Raw genomic sequence first — 16,958 nt, forward strand, 5'->3', positions numbered from 1 at the left:
AGCTATCAAACTGTATATCAACTATTTTTATTATCTCAGGCTTTCTCACTGTGTGCAGTAACCTCAATAGGGGCATTTCATGTAAGGCATATAAAAACTAACACTGCTTATGTAAATAAGGCAAGAGAGATATACTGCTGAAAAGTATTGCGCTTATTCCCCAGTTTATAGAATTTATTTTACCATCTAGAACTCTCAATGTCTCCTGCTGATTTCTTGTGTGAGAGCATTTGAATCTTAACAACCACACACGATTTCACTGGTAGTCCAGAAACATAGACCCTTGATGAGAATATGCAGAAGTCACCATAGTGTGTTTTAAACTGACATGCTGGATTGACTGTTTCATACATCCATTAGATTTATCACATTCATTTGGGAAAGCTTGCAATCAAGAAGGGCAGGGCTTTAAAAAAAATTCTCGGAAGGTAAATGGGCAAACGTTCTGTCTGTCACATTCATCACAGGCCAATCAGAGCGACAAAACATGTGACATAGTAGCATACATGCGCAGCTCGGCTGGTAAACACTACCGTAGTTTAGGAACTGTGGATATGATGTGGATTAAACATTGCAGCCAGTTGGAAGAAGAGTGTAAAGGGCTTCTCCACCAAGAGGAGCTTACAGTAAGGCTCTTTTCTCTTGTTTTAATAAATAAATGTGGTCCAGTTCTGCTTAAACTGCTGCTACCAATGCTCAGTCAAGCTAACCGCTTCATCAGCTTCCTCAATTTACTTGTAGCATATTCCTCTAAATGAGATTATAGATTTTGATAGTGACCAGTGATCATCACCTGGTGGCCCGGGGGGGTCATATCAGGCCCACTAAAGCTTCCCAGCGGCCCCAAAATGACTACTAATTCAGAAAACGTAAGGGACTCTTGTCATTATATCCCCATAGCTATTGAATCAAATCTAAAAATGATCAAAATTTAAGCATTTTTATCAGATATGACTTATGTTTGACCTATTTTTTTTCTTTTTTTTTTTTAGAAATTCACCTGCAGCCATCATTAGGAAATATGATGCATGATAAACATAGGCATCATTTAAGTTCTAGTTAATCTGCTGTTTTTTTTGTTTTAAATTTTCACATCAGGCTCCTGGGGTGTACAATTTTCCTTTCCTGAGATTGCACGTGCAACCCCAGAAAAAATATCTCAATTGCTTTAGGGCTGTTTTTTTATTTATTTATTTATTTGTTTATTTATTTATTAAGATCCCCTGCAGCTATTCTTCCTGGGGTCCAACAAAATTATACATACAAAAAAAAAAACATAGGAAAAACATTATACAGAATATAAAAAACAAAATAAAGAAAAACATTATGAAGCAAAGCATGAAAGCATGAAATAAAATAAAGCAAAAAAAAAAAAAAAAATCATACATCTGACATCATATACATATTTAACATTTCATATCTTAATTTCTTATTTAAATATACAACATGCAACAGTCTGTGTCCTTAATTTAGAGATACATAAAAACATATACATATACAAAATCATACATCTGATATCATATACATACATAGTATTTCATATCTTAATTTCTTATTTCAATATACAACAAACAACAGTCTGTGTCCTTAATTTAGAGATACATACAATTTTCATAATTAATGCCTAAAATTTGCAGGAAATACTCATACTAACACAATAATATGCTGTATTGACCATAATATTAATTTGTTCATTTGAAAATCTGAAACCCGATCTGGCCCATGTACAAATGTAGCTGATGACCCCTGATATAGGGAATGTGACATTTAAAAAAGCCTACACTTTAACCTAAAATTAAAGCTGAAACTATGCACATAACTTGAGTGACAATGGGGAACTAGCAAGGATAAGTGACAGCTAGATTTGTGGCAGTGAAAACTCTGGCCTAAGAGTAACATCCCAGGTTCACCCTTGAGTTTTGCTTTGTATACCCCTTGTGACGTTAAATGCTATGAACAAATCACAGGCGGCCCAATAACAAGAAATCAAAGACCGCCGAAATTCTGTATGACCGCCAGGACCTTTGAAGGTAGTCCAGTTTGTCAGCATTCTGTATTATTTCTGCAAATTCCTCTGTCTCAAATCTGATGTCTGGCAATGATGCTGCCTCAGTAACTCTTCTAATCAACAAAAACAACCTCCCCCAGACTGGAGAGCCCTTTATGGCCAAATAAAGTGGTGAAATGATGCAATAATGCAGGCTGCAGTCAGGAGTGAAAGTCTGTGTCGTACTAGAAGAAAGTGAAAAAGTGTGTGCCAAAAAGAGTGTGATTGAATGTGTGGTTTTGTGTGATCACATGTGAGCCCTTTCCTCTTTGAAGACTTAACATAATCCAGGTTGCCAGATTAGAGCCAGTGTCAGAGGGCCACGAGCTGCAGGTTGCCAGATTGGGCCTGGCTAAGTGAAGTCTGTGGGATCCTGGACACTGATAGACAGGGCAGATAACACGGGTGGGTAACACTGGCAGAGGGGACAAGAAGGGGATTTGGAAAGCTACTGTTGACCTCTGCTGATGGGGTCAAGCTGTTCATTAAAAAAATGGTGGCATGTGCCTTTATCAGTCTTTTGCAGTCCTATCCTCTGATCCTCTTTATCCGCCTATCCCTCTGTCTCCGAGGCTTTTATGTTGAAAAGCGGCTGCACATCCACACACACAAAGACACTTATCGCACACAAAGACCTTGGCTTCCTCCGCTGCTCTCTGGCCTGTTAAGCATTGTTACAGTACATATTCACAAGCTCTTTGCACAACCACACGTGCACAGACTCTCCAGTAAAACAACCTTGCCCACAGCCCTAATCAAAGCATCAGTGTAATTCAAACCACCCCTCTCTTGGCCCAACATCCCTTACAGTCACCTCGCAGAGGGCACAGAAGAAAGGGAGGATTAAAGGAAATATGGAGGAGAAGATAAAAGAGTTGAAGAGACTGACAGACAATTAAAGTATACAGTAAAGCTCTTCATTTATCTGATGCATCTGTGCAGTCTGCTAGAAGTTTTCCCCTCAACAGATTTTGCACGAGTAGATGTAAACACGGATGTATTTAGCTTTGAGGACGGCCAGGTGTTAAAACTCTGCGTACAGCTGGTCCTCTTATATCTTCACTTGAGTTGTACAACCTCACATCTATGAGAGTTGAGTGAATGAATGCTCTCATCTTTCTCTGCCAGCTGAAGTGCATTTGGAGCTTTCATGGAAGTGAAAGAGACTGAGAGTCCCTCCTACGCGGGGCAGAGGGATCGCAGACTTGACAAATCGTGATGAAGTCAAAAAATACTCCAACTACCACTGTGGCAGCTTTTAGCTGGATTCAGGTAAAAAAGGTCCTTCTAGTGCCAGCTTAAATGCTTTGCTTTTGCTCTGGTGCAAATGAGTTCTTGATAAATAAACTAAGAACACAGTGCCTCCTACATGCACTGATATATCATCACAAAAAGACAGCATGGTGAAGCCCGATCCTGACTCATTGCCTTTACTTTTTTTAAGGTGAAAGAATTTAAATTAATTTGACATTGACAGTAAAAGGACTTCTCTGTAACAAAAACTGATAAAATAGCTGTGAAAATCACTGCTCACTCCTGAATATTCCTTGGCAAGCAGTGCATTTTATCAGTCGAGAGATTTACTGTTAAATTCCTGTATTATACACCAAAGATCCACAGCTGAAGGCTGATATAAAAATAAATATTGTGCTGTGTTCATTTAGTGTGTGGTTTATAGCGTCACCACCAGGGATTATTTAGAAATGAAAGACAAAGAGATGCAGTTTGAAAACACATCTATGTCATTATGCATGTGTATACAGTGTCATTTTTTTGTACCGCCTGAGTGGGTCTCAACAGAGCAATAAATTAAAAAGAAATAAAATTAAATACAACAGTAAAATCCAGTGTATATGCTGCAATCTTAATACTTATTCTTTTCACGTGAGGTTGACAGTCATGTTCATAAGCACCAAGGTCAAGCTCAACGGCATAACTTTTGTCACCTCTTGTACTACACCTGATCATCACCAGGGTCCCACAGCACAACCAGGAGCTTGTGGCAGCCCTACTTTCCACCCACATTCTACCTCGGGCTGTGCATACTTGCCAGAACCACACCTTAAGGCCAGCTCAGACTACACCGTGTTTTTGGTTGTTCACGATGGCACCAGTTCAGACTATGTGACCAAAATCTTGTCATGTCTTGGCTGACAGCCTGGCCACACTACAAGAGTGATCCTGACAGCTCACTGTATGATGATGCCACCACTGTCTGTGACTGAGTATGAGTTCACAGACTGTCAGGGAGGCGGGTCAAAGAGCGTCAGTCACTCTACAACAGAAGTGCTCTATATGACTGTAGCGGTCTTTTGCTCGTAAAAAAGGACAATAAGAAACAATTATGGATTGGGTTATGGATAATAAGTACAGATGTATCAAGAGGAGGACAATATGGATTGGCTCTTCTTCAGATAAAACTTAAGGTATGCATAAATAAAATAGAATAAAATTTACAATTTAGTTCTCTGAAGGGAGAAAATAGATTCTTGTAAATGATGATGCAAAGATAAGGAGCAAATGACTGGAAAGACCATTTGTCGTTCGGGCTTGAGGTTTGACAATGAGCTGCATCGCTGCAGTCGGGCTAAAATCTGGCTGAATTTATGTAGTCTAACCTGGCTTTTACTCTGCCCTGAAGGTGTAGACTTTGTTATTTTTTCACAGATTATTTTCCCTGGTAATATACAAAGAAATCCAGAGCATGACCAGAGTTGTTTCAATTCTCCTTCTCACCCTATTGGTCAAGTGGCTTACTCGCCACATCTACGATTACTTCAGCCTCAAAACTTTTTTTTTGAAAGTTTATTTTGGGCATTTTTGTGCCTTTATTTGATAGAGGAGGATAGCTAGATAGAGTCGGAAACAGGGACGAGAGCAGGGGATAGACATGCGGTAAAGGGCCTCAGGCCGGATTCGAACCCGGGCTGTCCGCGTATGTGGGGCGCACATTAACCACTCGACTACTTGCGCCCCCTTCAGCCTTAATTTTTGGTCCAAACTTGCCTTAAAGTCCTGCATACTTTATATACCAGTATAAAGAGCTAAAACACAACATTTCATACCACTGGAACATGCAGCTGCAACTATTAGACAATATATGATACCAGATAAGATTTAAAATTCACTGTGAATTACAACCAGCCGCTTCACTGCACAGAACGGGCTGGAATACTACACAGATCAGACCAACGGGGTTAGCACCACTTTGTCACCACTTTTTTCCCTCATTAGGTCATAACTATTTATTTAAAGAAAACTAGAATGCTGTCCATTAAGCAAATTGTACAGAGTGCTGGTTTGACTGAAAACACTCTTCAGTCAGGACAAGTGACAGGCAGAGAAGGGCAGAGTGGCTCTCAGGCTGTAGGCCTGTCTTACAACAATCACCACAGGCTAAGGGTAGGGCTAAGGCTAAAGGCTTAGACTTAAACTACCATACTATAGAAAGCAGATGCGCAACAGCATATGGTGAAAATTTTTGGTATCAAAAAAGGGACAAGAAACTGCATGGTACTGGACTTACCCGAACAAAATGAAAGTCTTCATGCAGGGAGTCAGTTTAAAACTTTTATTTCCCCTTAGGGGATTTCAAAATAAAGACTGCAGCTGCAGCAAAAGATGCATCTTACTCACTTTATGCTAGTACTAAATAAGTAATCCTGTCAACAAATTTTAAAGCTTTAAATATCAGTAGTTAATGCCTGCAAATCATTTTACTGAGTGCATTTCAGCCTTTTGTAACAGGGCACTGATTTGGCTCACGCTAGCAAATATCCATAGGGTTCAAAGCATGACCCTGTTTACCTGTGACCTTCAGTCAAATGAGATATTTAAAATGGAATAAATACTCAAAGTGCCTCTCTGATGAGTGTATTTTGGCCTTTTAATGAAACACTACACATGGATGAATTCATGAGCACAGCTACAAGCATACATTATCCCAAAGACTGCCTTCTTTGAAGGAAAATGCTTGGTTTGTGACACCACAGACAGGTTTAACATGGAGTTTAAGCCTAACTGACCAAGTGAAACTTGTTGACCTTTCCCAAATACCTTACCCTATTGTGACTACTAGGTGACTATTAAAAATATTATTTGCAGCACGGTCTACAGAATCATCCACATAACAGCAAAACACATCCTTCTCAGAGACCCAAAGTAATGAACAAGAAAAAGCAGCAAAGAAGTGAATACAAGACAAAATCAAACCCATGTCACTGAGTTTAGCTTAACAGGAAGGTTTGAATCAATCATAAAATGCATCTTTTGTTCTGAGTTGTTTTAAGATTACAATTCCTGAAACAGATGGCACAGTGAGACGAGGTTACTTTCAGGTCAGTGGCAGACTTAGAAGCAGAAGGCTACAGCTTCTCTCAGATGAATATTTCAGTTCTGTCACCTCAGGCTAACTGTTTGGATCAGCAGCCCTGATAACACTAGGCATGGCCTGTCTCCCAGACCATGGTCTTGCTTGACACCAAAACTGCGTTCTGCTTTAACTTTCTCTTTGACTTGCACTTGTGTGACCTCTAGACTCACTTTGGACTCGGGTAAACTTTGTGAGGAAAATTCCTTGTTTAAAATCGATGTCCATATTATAAATAGTGGCCTGACTTTGAGAATCCTACATGTCCAGGGCAGAGTTAATTACTCCCTTTCTCCTTGACAGACACCCTCAGAGTCCAGTGACACCAAACAAGAGCTCACTTTTTCCACTCACCTTGATACTTTAAGACTGAATTAATAAAAACTTCAGCATCCCTCAGACTTCTTCAATCACCAGCACCTATATTTCCATACAGCTTTAAAAACAATTGAATTATTCTCTCCAATGAGATATAGTCAGTGAATTACTTTGGGAAAAATATTTGATATAAAAATAGGTATTATTTGATAAAGTCTATGACTTTGTGGAGAAGGATATTTTTGACTGTTTGTGAGGGACTTCATCTCTTTCAGTTTCTTGAGGGCGAGAGGGCAATTTATTTATTCTCTCACCCTCCGACTTCCAGAATCTGAAATAAAGTCTAAATTTTCTCTTTCCCACACTGATGTTTCCTTTCATACAGTTTCACATATCTCTGCACATGTTCAGCTACACACAAATTTAGAGGCAGACTCTTCCATACTTGGGCTAAGTATGTGTGTCTATATTCTCTTTTACTTTCTCCATTACACACATTTGGTAATGTTGCTTCAGTCTGGGCTTGATGAGCCAGAAGCATTGCATCGAATGTGATGGAATAGATGAAGCATAATAATTTTGAAGATATACATTTAAGTCATCTGCTTGAAAAGCAACTCTAGTTTTGCCTAAGGGTTTAGAATTAAGAATTATTATGAGCCTCCATGCACAAATTATAACCCAGTCTCTACAAATGCAGCCACACATGTCCTCAACATGAGGTAAAAATGCCCACTGATCCTCCATAATGGGGCATTTTTATTTGAGACCATTACCATTACAGTCTTCATATTGGACAAACCGCACACATAAAAACAGTTAGGAGGTGCATAATCATACTGTATAACCATTACTTCTGCAGACACGGAGGTGTCTGGTTGCTTTTTCAGTGATGCAGCAATATCAAATATACCTTTACCTGTGTTTAACTCCTTCTGTTTGATAAGGAATGGCTGCTAAACTGACTTGCAATAGGTCTGGAAAAAGTTTCTGATTTTTACTAAGTTCAGCTGCATCACTATGTTTCAGTTTTTGTATGTTTTATTGCTGTTAAAAGTTTATTGGTCACACAGCTAGCTAAAGTATATGTCTGGTTGTTGTTCCAAATTAGTGGTTCTCAACTGGTGGGTCAGGACCCAAAAGTGGGTCACAAAGTCCTTTTCAATGGGTCGCGGATGTGTGCCTTGGAAAGAAATTGCATCAAATTGTCTATGAGACGCTTTAAAAACATGCATGTTTTGTCATTTTCTTAGTTTTGTAACATCTTTGGTACTGTCTTAGGCCCAAGCTCTACTATTTTTTAATTAAATTCATCTGACTGATGAAAAAAATCTCCAAAATTTGGGTTGCAATTCCAATTGAGGAGTTGATGGTGGGTCCCGTGACCTACCCAGTTGCATACTACTGTTCCAACGGCTGGAATTCTTGAGTACTGCTGGCCATTTTGTCCAGAGACAAAAAAAGTCCAGCAGAAACTCTGCCACATGTACTGTATATATTCTAAGAAGCTCCATAAGCACATTATTTCAGAACAGCAATTTTGTGTTTTATTTTTAAACTGTAAAAACAATTAGCAAATTCCAATTGCTGCAATGTGCAATTAGCATGCAACCAAGTACACCAACCCTGGCCGACAATTGATTTGTTTATAATTGTTTACACTGCTGAGTCTGAACTAAGCATTGCTACATCACTTCACTGATGCCAATTACATTTAAACAAAACGAGTTTTTTATTTAATTTGTGTTTTTATTCAAACTCATACTTCCAGCCTAATAGCTAACTATAAAGTGCATCAAAATGAACTGGAAGGACATCAGAAGCAACTGTCTTACCTTCCTGTGATCAGGAGGAAGAGGGTGAGGATGACGAGGAGAGTAAATCCACCAACAGCCGCTGTGACGATGACCAATACCTGGCCTTGATCTGAAGCGATGTCTGATGCTGGTGAAGAGAGGAAGATGGAATAAAGAATGGCAGAGTGGAAGTGAAGAAGAGGGTGGAAAGAATAGGAAGGATCAGATGGGAATCAGGAGGAAATTGAAGGGGGCAGAGGAGAGAATGAAGAATAGAGGTAAAGGGTGAGCAGTAAAGAGAGAAAATAGGGGAAATTACACTGGAGGCAGGATAATTTACATTCAAGGCAGTCTTATAAGTCCCCCTACATTAAAAGACCAAACATATAGCGTGCAAACACTCATGGCAGCCACATATGACAAAGAGATTTTTGATCAGTTCTTTGTAATGTAAAGTATCTTGGTCATCCTTTGTACTGTTATGATTCATATGCCTGCTGCTGTCTAATTAATATTATTCATTCATGAAATTGTGATTTAGTCCATGATCACTTGGTTAAATTGGTCCCATTTGATATTCATGATTTTCCCTTTTCTGTGTCTTGTCACAAGGCTAACGAATCTGAGATAATTGAAAGATGATTGCCATTACCAAACTTATTTCTATAATATTTCACGCTTAATGAATATGAATTGGAGATCATAGTGCATGGTAGCTAGTGGAATGAGTGAAGCTTATACAGTATTTGGGAGTGGATGTTAAGTCAAGAGCATGTATGTGTGTGCAGGGTGTCTAATCTATGAGTGTGTGCAAGTATGTTTGACTGTGTGTGGCAAGATAAAAGTAATTACAGACCACTCAGAGGGAGGGAGAGTGAAAGTGGCGGTGGCCAGATCACACAAGACAATTCTCCCAGCTGTCAGCTTCACACACTCTTCACATCACTAACTAAGCAGACGTACTGGACTGACGCTGCTGTAATGAGCTGTGTGTGCAATGACAGAGAGACAGGTGGCAGAGGACGGGATGAACGCAAAGATGAGAAAATGGATGACAGAGATAAAGACAAACATGAGAAAACGAGAGAGGCGGAAGCGGCAGACAGACACACAGACGGAGAAAAAAAAAAACAAGTTCATGAGACAGTGAGTGACAGGAAGACAGGCAGACTGACAGGGAGGGAAGAGTGACAGAGGCCAAATCTCCTTTCTCTTTCAGATAAAAGGCCAGCAGTACAAAGGCTTGGCCAAGCAGCGTCTGATCCGCAGATAAAGCAAAGCTCTGCAGCTTTGGAAGAGAGAGGGCCACTGTGAAGCCAAATCAGCCCTCAACAATACCTGACCCAAACATAAAAGGGCAGCTGGACCTTTGTATTTTGACTTGTAACAAAGCTACTACCTGGACATACACAAAAACACTTTAATTTATGATACACTGAACATCAGGGCTGTATTGTTGCACTCTTAATTGTGTTAATTGTTCAGGTGATGATCTAACTGAGAACCTGATAACCAAGGAGTTTAGAGTTGTATAATGATAACCAACAATGATGGTAAGGTAGGACTGCACAATACAATCCAACATCTTCCAGTGTCCAAAAGTTTTAAAATCATCAACCACACAAAAGAAAGTTCTCTTTGCAGAACTGTATTGAATCACAGTAATATCTTGAATCTAAGTCTCCCTGGTATTTAAGCCATGGGATCATCCCAAATGGAAAATCATGTAGAAACTGTCCCTCTGTCTGATGATGTCCATTTTGTTCCATGAAGCCCACAACGTGCAGCTGTGTCGCTCTTTTAGTACCTTTTTTCACCATGGAGTTTGTGCATGTACAGATAACAGTAAGGTAGTTCAGCCTCCAGCCTCCTGTGACTATTGTGAGACAGACCCACAGCTCACTGCCCTCTCTGAGTCTGCCTGTCACTTTGCTTAACTAAGAGGTGTTTTCAGTCAAACCAACAATCCACAAGGTTAGGTCATTTTCTTTAAACGCAAGACTACGTATGACATAATGAGGGAGGGAGTGATTGAAAATGGTAAGAACCCCTTCCAATCTGATCTCTGCCATGCTGTTTTTCCAGCACTGTGCGAACAGTGAGGTACACAACGAATACGGTTCATTTGTTTTGTCTTGTCTGTGACAGTTGCAGCTTCATGCTCTTGCAATCATGATGGCACATATCTTAGCTATATGGGTTGCATAACTTTTTATATGGTATCAAAAATGTGGGTTTACACACCAGATTTTGCAGTAAATGAACAGTGGGGGGGCACTGAGCTATAGTATTAAAACACCATATTAAAGATATGGTAAAGATATGGGACTGGTTCGATAATCTTCCAAAACATTAAAGTGTTCAATATATTGTCAGACTCTTTCAGCTTTGATGTGGCAGAATTTTTGCCATAATTCTTTGTTAATGTTGAAGTCCTGAACTCTGTTCTGACAGTTGAGCACCTTATTAGTCAATTTTCATTACAACCAAATTACTTTTTTTCTGCCATTTCATCAGAGTTTTATATTTTTTAGTAATTATAACTTAAGACCTAGAAATCACAAGTCTTGAACTGAAGTCTGTTTAGAAGATTTATAAAAACTTTATTATTATTATTAACTTTATTTTATTTTCTGCATGTATTATTGAACTTTATTATGGTTTATTATGGTTTTATTACGGTTTTGTGGCTTATTATCACTTAAAACGAAATGAATCAAAGGCTGGGATGGAGCAGTGTTGAACTGATAAAGAAAACTTACATGACTACTTAAGTGTATTTTCTTCACTTCACTGGAGTTTTGATTTTTGGGAAACTTTTAACTTTTAATCCACAACAGTTGAAAGATACTGTAAATATCGCTCTTTTGACAATCAGCGGAGCCAGATGGTGGCTTACAGGGCTTAAGCCATGAATATTTTCTCATAAGCCCCCAATCTTTAAGGTTATTAATGAAGCCATTTCTCTTTGGCCTCCATTGTCACTCCCTCCCTGGCTGAGCTCTGACAGATCAATGGAAATTGTGTAAATAGGGAAATATTGCCATCTGTTGTCCATCCTAACAACCTGTGTACACCTGATGTGATAAGGTGTGTGGATGAGAGTGTGATGAGTTCTATTCTATCGTCTCACCCTGGTGAGCAAACAAGACAACTAAGTGGTTAATTAGCTTATGGACTATAATGAGTGCTCAGTTTTTTCAATGAAAGACATTTCTGCCATTCTCAGAGAGCAAATCGGCGGCGCCATCAGCCATTGAAATGGTGGCAATTATTTCAGGTTAGTGGATGCGTTTGTAGCAGAGTCATGAATTCATGTTAGCTCGCTAGTCGCAGTTAGCTCACAGGCTACGCATGTTCCAGTATTTCCAATAGAGAAAGAGTGAAGCCAGCAGCATGTGGATATCAGCAGTGATGTCATATTGCAGTGGCATGTGCAGAAGAGGGTATACTCTTAATTTATACATTTCTTAAAAGGGAAAACTTTATTTAGAAGTGGGTCTACTCTATAGACCTGTGTACATCCTGCACTACACCACTGGATATCAGGAACAAATCCACTGCACACTGGATGCTTCATGCTTCAAAATTTTACTTTTCAAATCTTGGCTTGAAAATAATACACAGGAGAGAGTATGGTCTAGACCAGTGGTTGTCAACTGGTGGGTCAGGACCCAAAAGTGGGTCACAGAGCAGTTTTCAGTGGGTTGCAACAAGGTGTCTGAAAAAAAAAATGGTGGCAAAATTCCTGAAGTCCTTCTTAGACATGCATTGACACCTTTAATTTTACCCTGTTTTACTGTGAAATTAGGTACATTTAAATATTTGATCAATATTTCAACTAATTTGTCTCTCTTCTTGCAATAAATGGTTATTTTTTCCCATGATAATGAAGTAATTTCACAAGTTCTCAGGAAAATTGGCAAAAATTGACACAAAATGATGGGGAAAGAGGGTATAAAATGTTTAAGTTTTGTCCCCTTTTTTTATATCAGGTGTTTTGGTCCAATCATGCCCCAAAGTGCATCATAGTCAATGAACTAAACATGTGTTGTTGAAAATTTTTTTGGAGACTTGGGTCGCAAACTGTCATAAGACAGACTGCTGGGTCCTGAGGCCAGACCAGTTGAGAACCATTGGATTAGACCTTCTCTCTTTGTTAAATGTCTTTAGATAACTTTGGTTATGAATTGGCACTATACAAACAAAGACTGATTGATTTATTGGGACAAAAGGGAAAAAAATGCATACAGGACCCTTGGTTTGGGCTAAATACTGGATATTTGACCCATTGCATTTCTTTGAATGTTGTCATTCTTCCTACCTTTGTTCTAAAGTTAACTGGCACTATGTTTTAAATATGTTTTAAAAAGAAGTATGAACAGGTCCTTGAATATTTTTAAAAGCAAGCACCCGAGGCTTTTAGCTCAAGCTACAGTTGGATGTGCAAATTGGAGCAATTTTTGACTAGGAGTATCAATACAATGACTCATATAATGAAGTTGTACACTTTACCAAGTACCGAGGCATGCTTGGTTATTTTGTAACCGTACTCAAATTTAATTTTTCCTGTGTAAAATTTTCTGCATCTCATCTAAGGTTCCCAGTTTGAGCTGCTTTGGCTCTGGATGCTCCTGTCTGACGGCTCATACCCAGGCTTTTATCTGCTGTTTGCCCTTGGAGGAGGCTGCCATGAGCACTGCTCCATGTAAACTTCTCCTGACACTAGGGCGCTGCTTTTGTCTTGAATCTTCTGTCTAAGACTGAAGTTTCTTAAAAGGGAACAGAAACCCCAAAACAGAAACACGCATTCTTTTATTCAGTTAGAGAACATTTTATCTGAGGTAAAAGTAGAAATGTTTGTATGAGATGTAACATTGCTATTGCAACCTAATAACTGATCATTTTCATCCAGTAGGAAAGCTCTTCACTGGCTTTGTTACTTTCCATAAATGTGTTCATTGATGGCTGGAGCACTGTATATACTATGTGGACTTATAGTAGATGGTTGCACCTCACCCTGACTTAAGAGTGAAATAAATCCTACTATCAACACTTTGCATGGTTGTTGAATTCTTTACGCCACATTACCCACTCAACAAACTTCAACTGAATTGAAATCATGATCCTATCTCCAAACTTAAGTCCTCAGAACAAACAAGTCATTCTGGATGCTGCCACATGCTTCGGATAATTTTTCTTATCTCATAAAACTACTCTGAAAACACTGTCATCAGCAGAAGTGGGTTACAAATAGATACAATCACACAAAGACAGATGCATCCCTCCCCAGAAATAGCTATTACAGATAGTGACAGGTACTCACAGTCCCCTGTGGTTTCATATTCATATTTTGGGGAGTAGGAACTGTATCCAGCTGACGTGCGGGTGCGAACACTGAAGACGTACCAGGTTGCTGGTTTTAAACCTGAGATGATTACACTGGGAGCCCTGGTGCGCGTAGATGAGTAGCTCAGCTGCTCATGCTCCTGTGGGAGTGAGAGGAAGATTATTCCAAACAGGCGATTAAAAAAGAAAAATCTAACAAAAGTCATCTTTCATATTATTGAACAGTCATGAACATTAAAGCTTCAGTAAAATTTGTGTTTTCTGTTCTTTTTCTATATCACTGGCTTTTTGCACAAGATCTGCATGCCAGCAACAGTCTATTGCTGATGGGGAGCTAAAAGTCATCAACTTTAGAGAACAAACGATGTTACATCAAAAATCTACATGAAAGAAAAAGACCTGTTTGAGCTGCCAGTTTCTCTATTACACAAATATCCCTGTAATAGAACAATTTTGCAAAGAAACATAAATCAATTAAGTCAGCTTAGACAGGCCAATGTTTGTCATTCAGTGCACAATGTGAAGTGTTTATAATCATTTAACAGTCAGAATATGACTTTATTTAATCAAATATCCTTGGACTTCGACTTTGTCCTGTCTTCTTTTGGCTCAAAGGTATGACTTCCCATCACAAGCTGAATGGACGTCACACTCTCTCATGACAATTCAATATTGCACTTTAAGACCAAACAGACCAAAGTGTTTTTTTTGTCACTGTTCCCAGAATGCCTTTGGGCATTGGACACTTTTGCACCATGAGTGAAGTTTCTGACTTAGAGAAGTCGTGCCTGTAGGGAGTAACTAAAATATTCAATACAGTCAACATGATAGTAGAAGACTTCCTGGCTCAGTGTGCACCTTTCACTTGTTGTTAGGGATGCACAATATCATCACACGACTTTCAATCCGTGGTTCAGAAGAAAAATTCCATTAGATCTGGGGACCTTTTTGTCGCATTTTCTCAATACCCAAATAGCATGAGCTTGAAGGGCACTTAGATTTGGCCACTGGCACAATTAGCAACACTTTGCTTCGTGTGGGTTGTTGCTCCCAGTTGTGCCTTAGAAATATTTCATGAAACAAAGGTACCAGGATGGGTGTTGTTATATTTACCTAACTCTGTTATTGTTTTTCCTGTATCTTTAAAAACTCAATGAAAAGACTTTAACATAAAAAAGGCAATTATCAGCATCAGCAGATATCAAAATTTCTGCTGATATTCTAAACCAAAATTTTAACAGTAAATTTTTTGCTGATTGTATCAATAAGTTTGTAAAGTTTTAAGCTGGGCCAACAGACCTACACCAGTTGAGCTGTTTTTCTTTGTTCATTCTCAATCTTTAAACTTCAGAGTGTGTTTTAATTAGAAAAGTTTCTTTCTTAGTTCATCCTTATACATTAAAATGTGTTCAAAGGACTGAAGTTTTATGTCTGAAATACATATTTGAATATGGATAACCACTAAGGTAATATCAGCATATAATATATCAGCAGAAAGTTAAATACCAGGCATCCTTACTTATTGTCACTTGCAGTCCCTTAGGTTGGGCCACCTTGGGTGGCATCAATATCCAAGATTAAAGCATGTGATAGAAAATAGGGACAACTGCAGTGGATGATGACTATGTGGCTACGAAAAGTACTTAAACACCTTTTTTTTGTTGGATTTAAACATAATTTTTAAGTACAGGAACAGTGTAGTTGATCCTATAAAGTACCAATATTGATTACTCAAAAAATCTATTTCCACTAACTGCTAACTGCTACATTTAGATCAGGCCTATATATTGACATTTCCAAAGCCTTCACCAAAAACCTCACAAAGAGTGCATGCTTGCATCAATTTTCATTATAACAAATCATTCAGTGGTGCTGTGACTACATGTTTGTACATTGATAAAAAACATGAGAAAATTTAAAAAAACCTTTACTGACACTGTGTTAAAGAATGAGAGCTAATGATATTTCATTTTAATTTGCTTTATTTGGATTTGCAGATATAGATTAAATCTCCTGGGATATAATTGCCAACCACAGAATTTCTATTAGACTCATTGAAACACCAGACAACACTGCCGTGTTTGGACTTCACTGATGATTATGACCAAAGAAATGTTTCAGTTTGAGTCCAAGTTTTCTGCTTTGAACATAAAGACCTTGAAATACCTGCTGCTTTTTAAATAGATTCTTAAAATATATATAAATTGAGTACTGTTACGTGATTGTACACCTTCAGATCTGTGTGTATTCTCCTTAATTTCATGTATAAATAAGTCTCCAACAAGGTCAGCCAAGCTTGTCTGCTCTATAATTTAAGCCTGGACCTGGATAAAACCAGAACCAATTATACCTTTTCATAATATTTGATCTCATAGTCGAGGATGGGAAGCGTTGTTTGTTCTGGCTGCTGCCAAGACAGAGCGATGCTGTTAGGAGAAGCCCAGTCCTTCTTCAGAGCCCCAACCAGAGATGGTCCTGTTCAGACACAAAACACACACACACATCAGCTTCAATGTGTTACTCTTATTACCAGCTCTCCCTGGTGTGTGCTTTCAATAAACTACATTTCTTTTTAACAACTATGAAACAAGCAAATTATTTTTTAAACCCTTGGCCTTCAACTGGAGATTCTGAAAGGTGCAAAAAAAAGGGGTTTGATTCTCAAGTTTGTTTCATTCGGTGTGCCTTTCTAAATGTTGGTGAGGGAGAAATGATAACACAAATACCAATAAAGCTGCTTAATTTTGGCCAAACTGTTAAACAAGCTTCTAATTTTGATTCCTTTCATTACATTTCAAATGTTTGATCTGTATTCCTCGTCGCTTCAGTGGTAGTGTAAGAAAAGGTCCATGCTTGTGCATGCTCAGTTAAATGATAACGGTAATCAACACAACCGGCTAATTATCAACATGCCTTACTTTTAAAGCAAGCACATTACATTACGATGCCACTATTTAGCCATCAGTTTGCTACGTCTAGCCTCACAGGGCTGCTCATGTGGCTGCAGACTTTGTGGATGAAGGGAGAATCAGTTGACCTCAGCAAGCAGTCAGATTGAGAAGACTGTGAGCTGAATACC

General features: G+C 38.7%; 1 protein-coding gene across 1 annotated transcript in view; it reads right to left on the reverse strand.

Moving 5' to 3' along the window:
- The window catches only part of LOC121522718 (ephrin type-A receptor 6-like), a 237,683-nt gene that overhangs the window by 28,499 nt on the left and 192,226 nt on the right, over positions 1-16,958 (reverse strand). Inside the window, exons 6-8 of the mRNA XM_041807340.1 lie at positions 16,230-16,354; positions 13,857-14,019; positions 8,570-8,678 (exon numbers count right to left, since the gene is read on the reverse strand). Of these exons, the coding sequence (XP_041663274.1) occupies positions 8,570-8,678; positions 13,857-14,019; positions 16,230-16,354 (397 nt within the window). The remainder of the gene's footprint in view (positions 1-8,569; positions 8,679-13,856; positions 14,020-16,229; positions 16,355-16,958) is intronic.

This window comes from Cheilinus undulatus, linkage group 15, assembly GCF_018320785.1.
Source record: "Cheilinus undulatus linkage group 15, ASM1832078v1, whole genome shotgun sequence".
Taxonomy (NCBI): domain Eukaryota; kingdom Metazoa; phylum Chordata; class Actinopteri; order Labriformes; family Labridae; genus Cheilinus; species Cheilinus undulatus.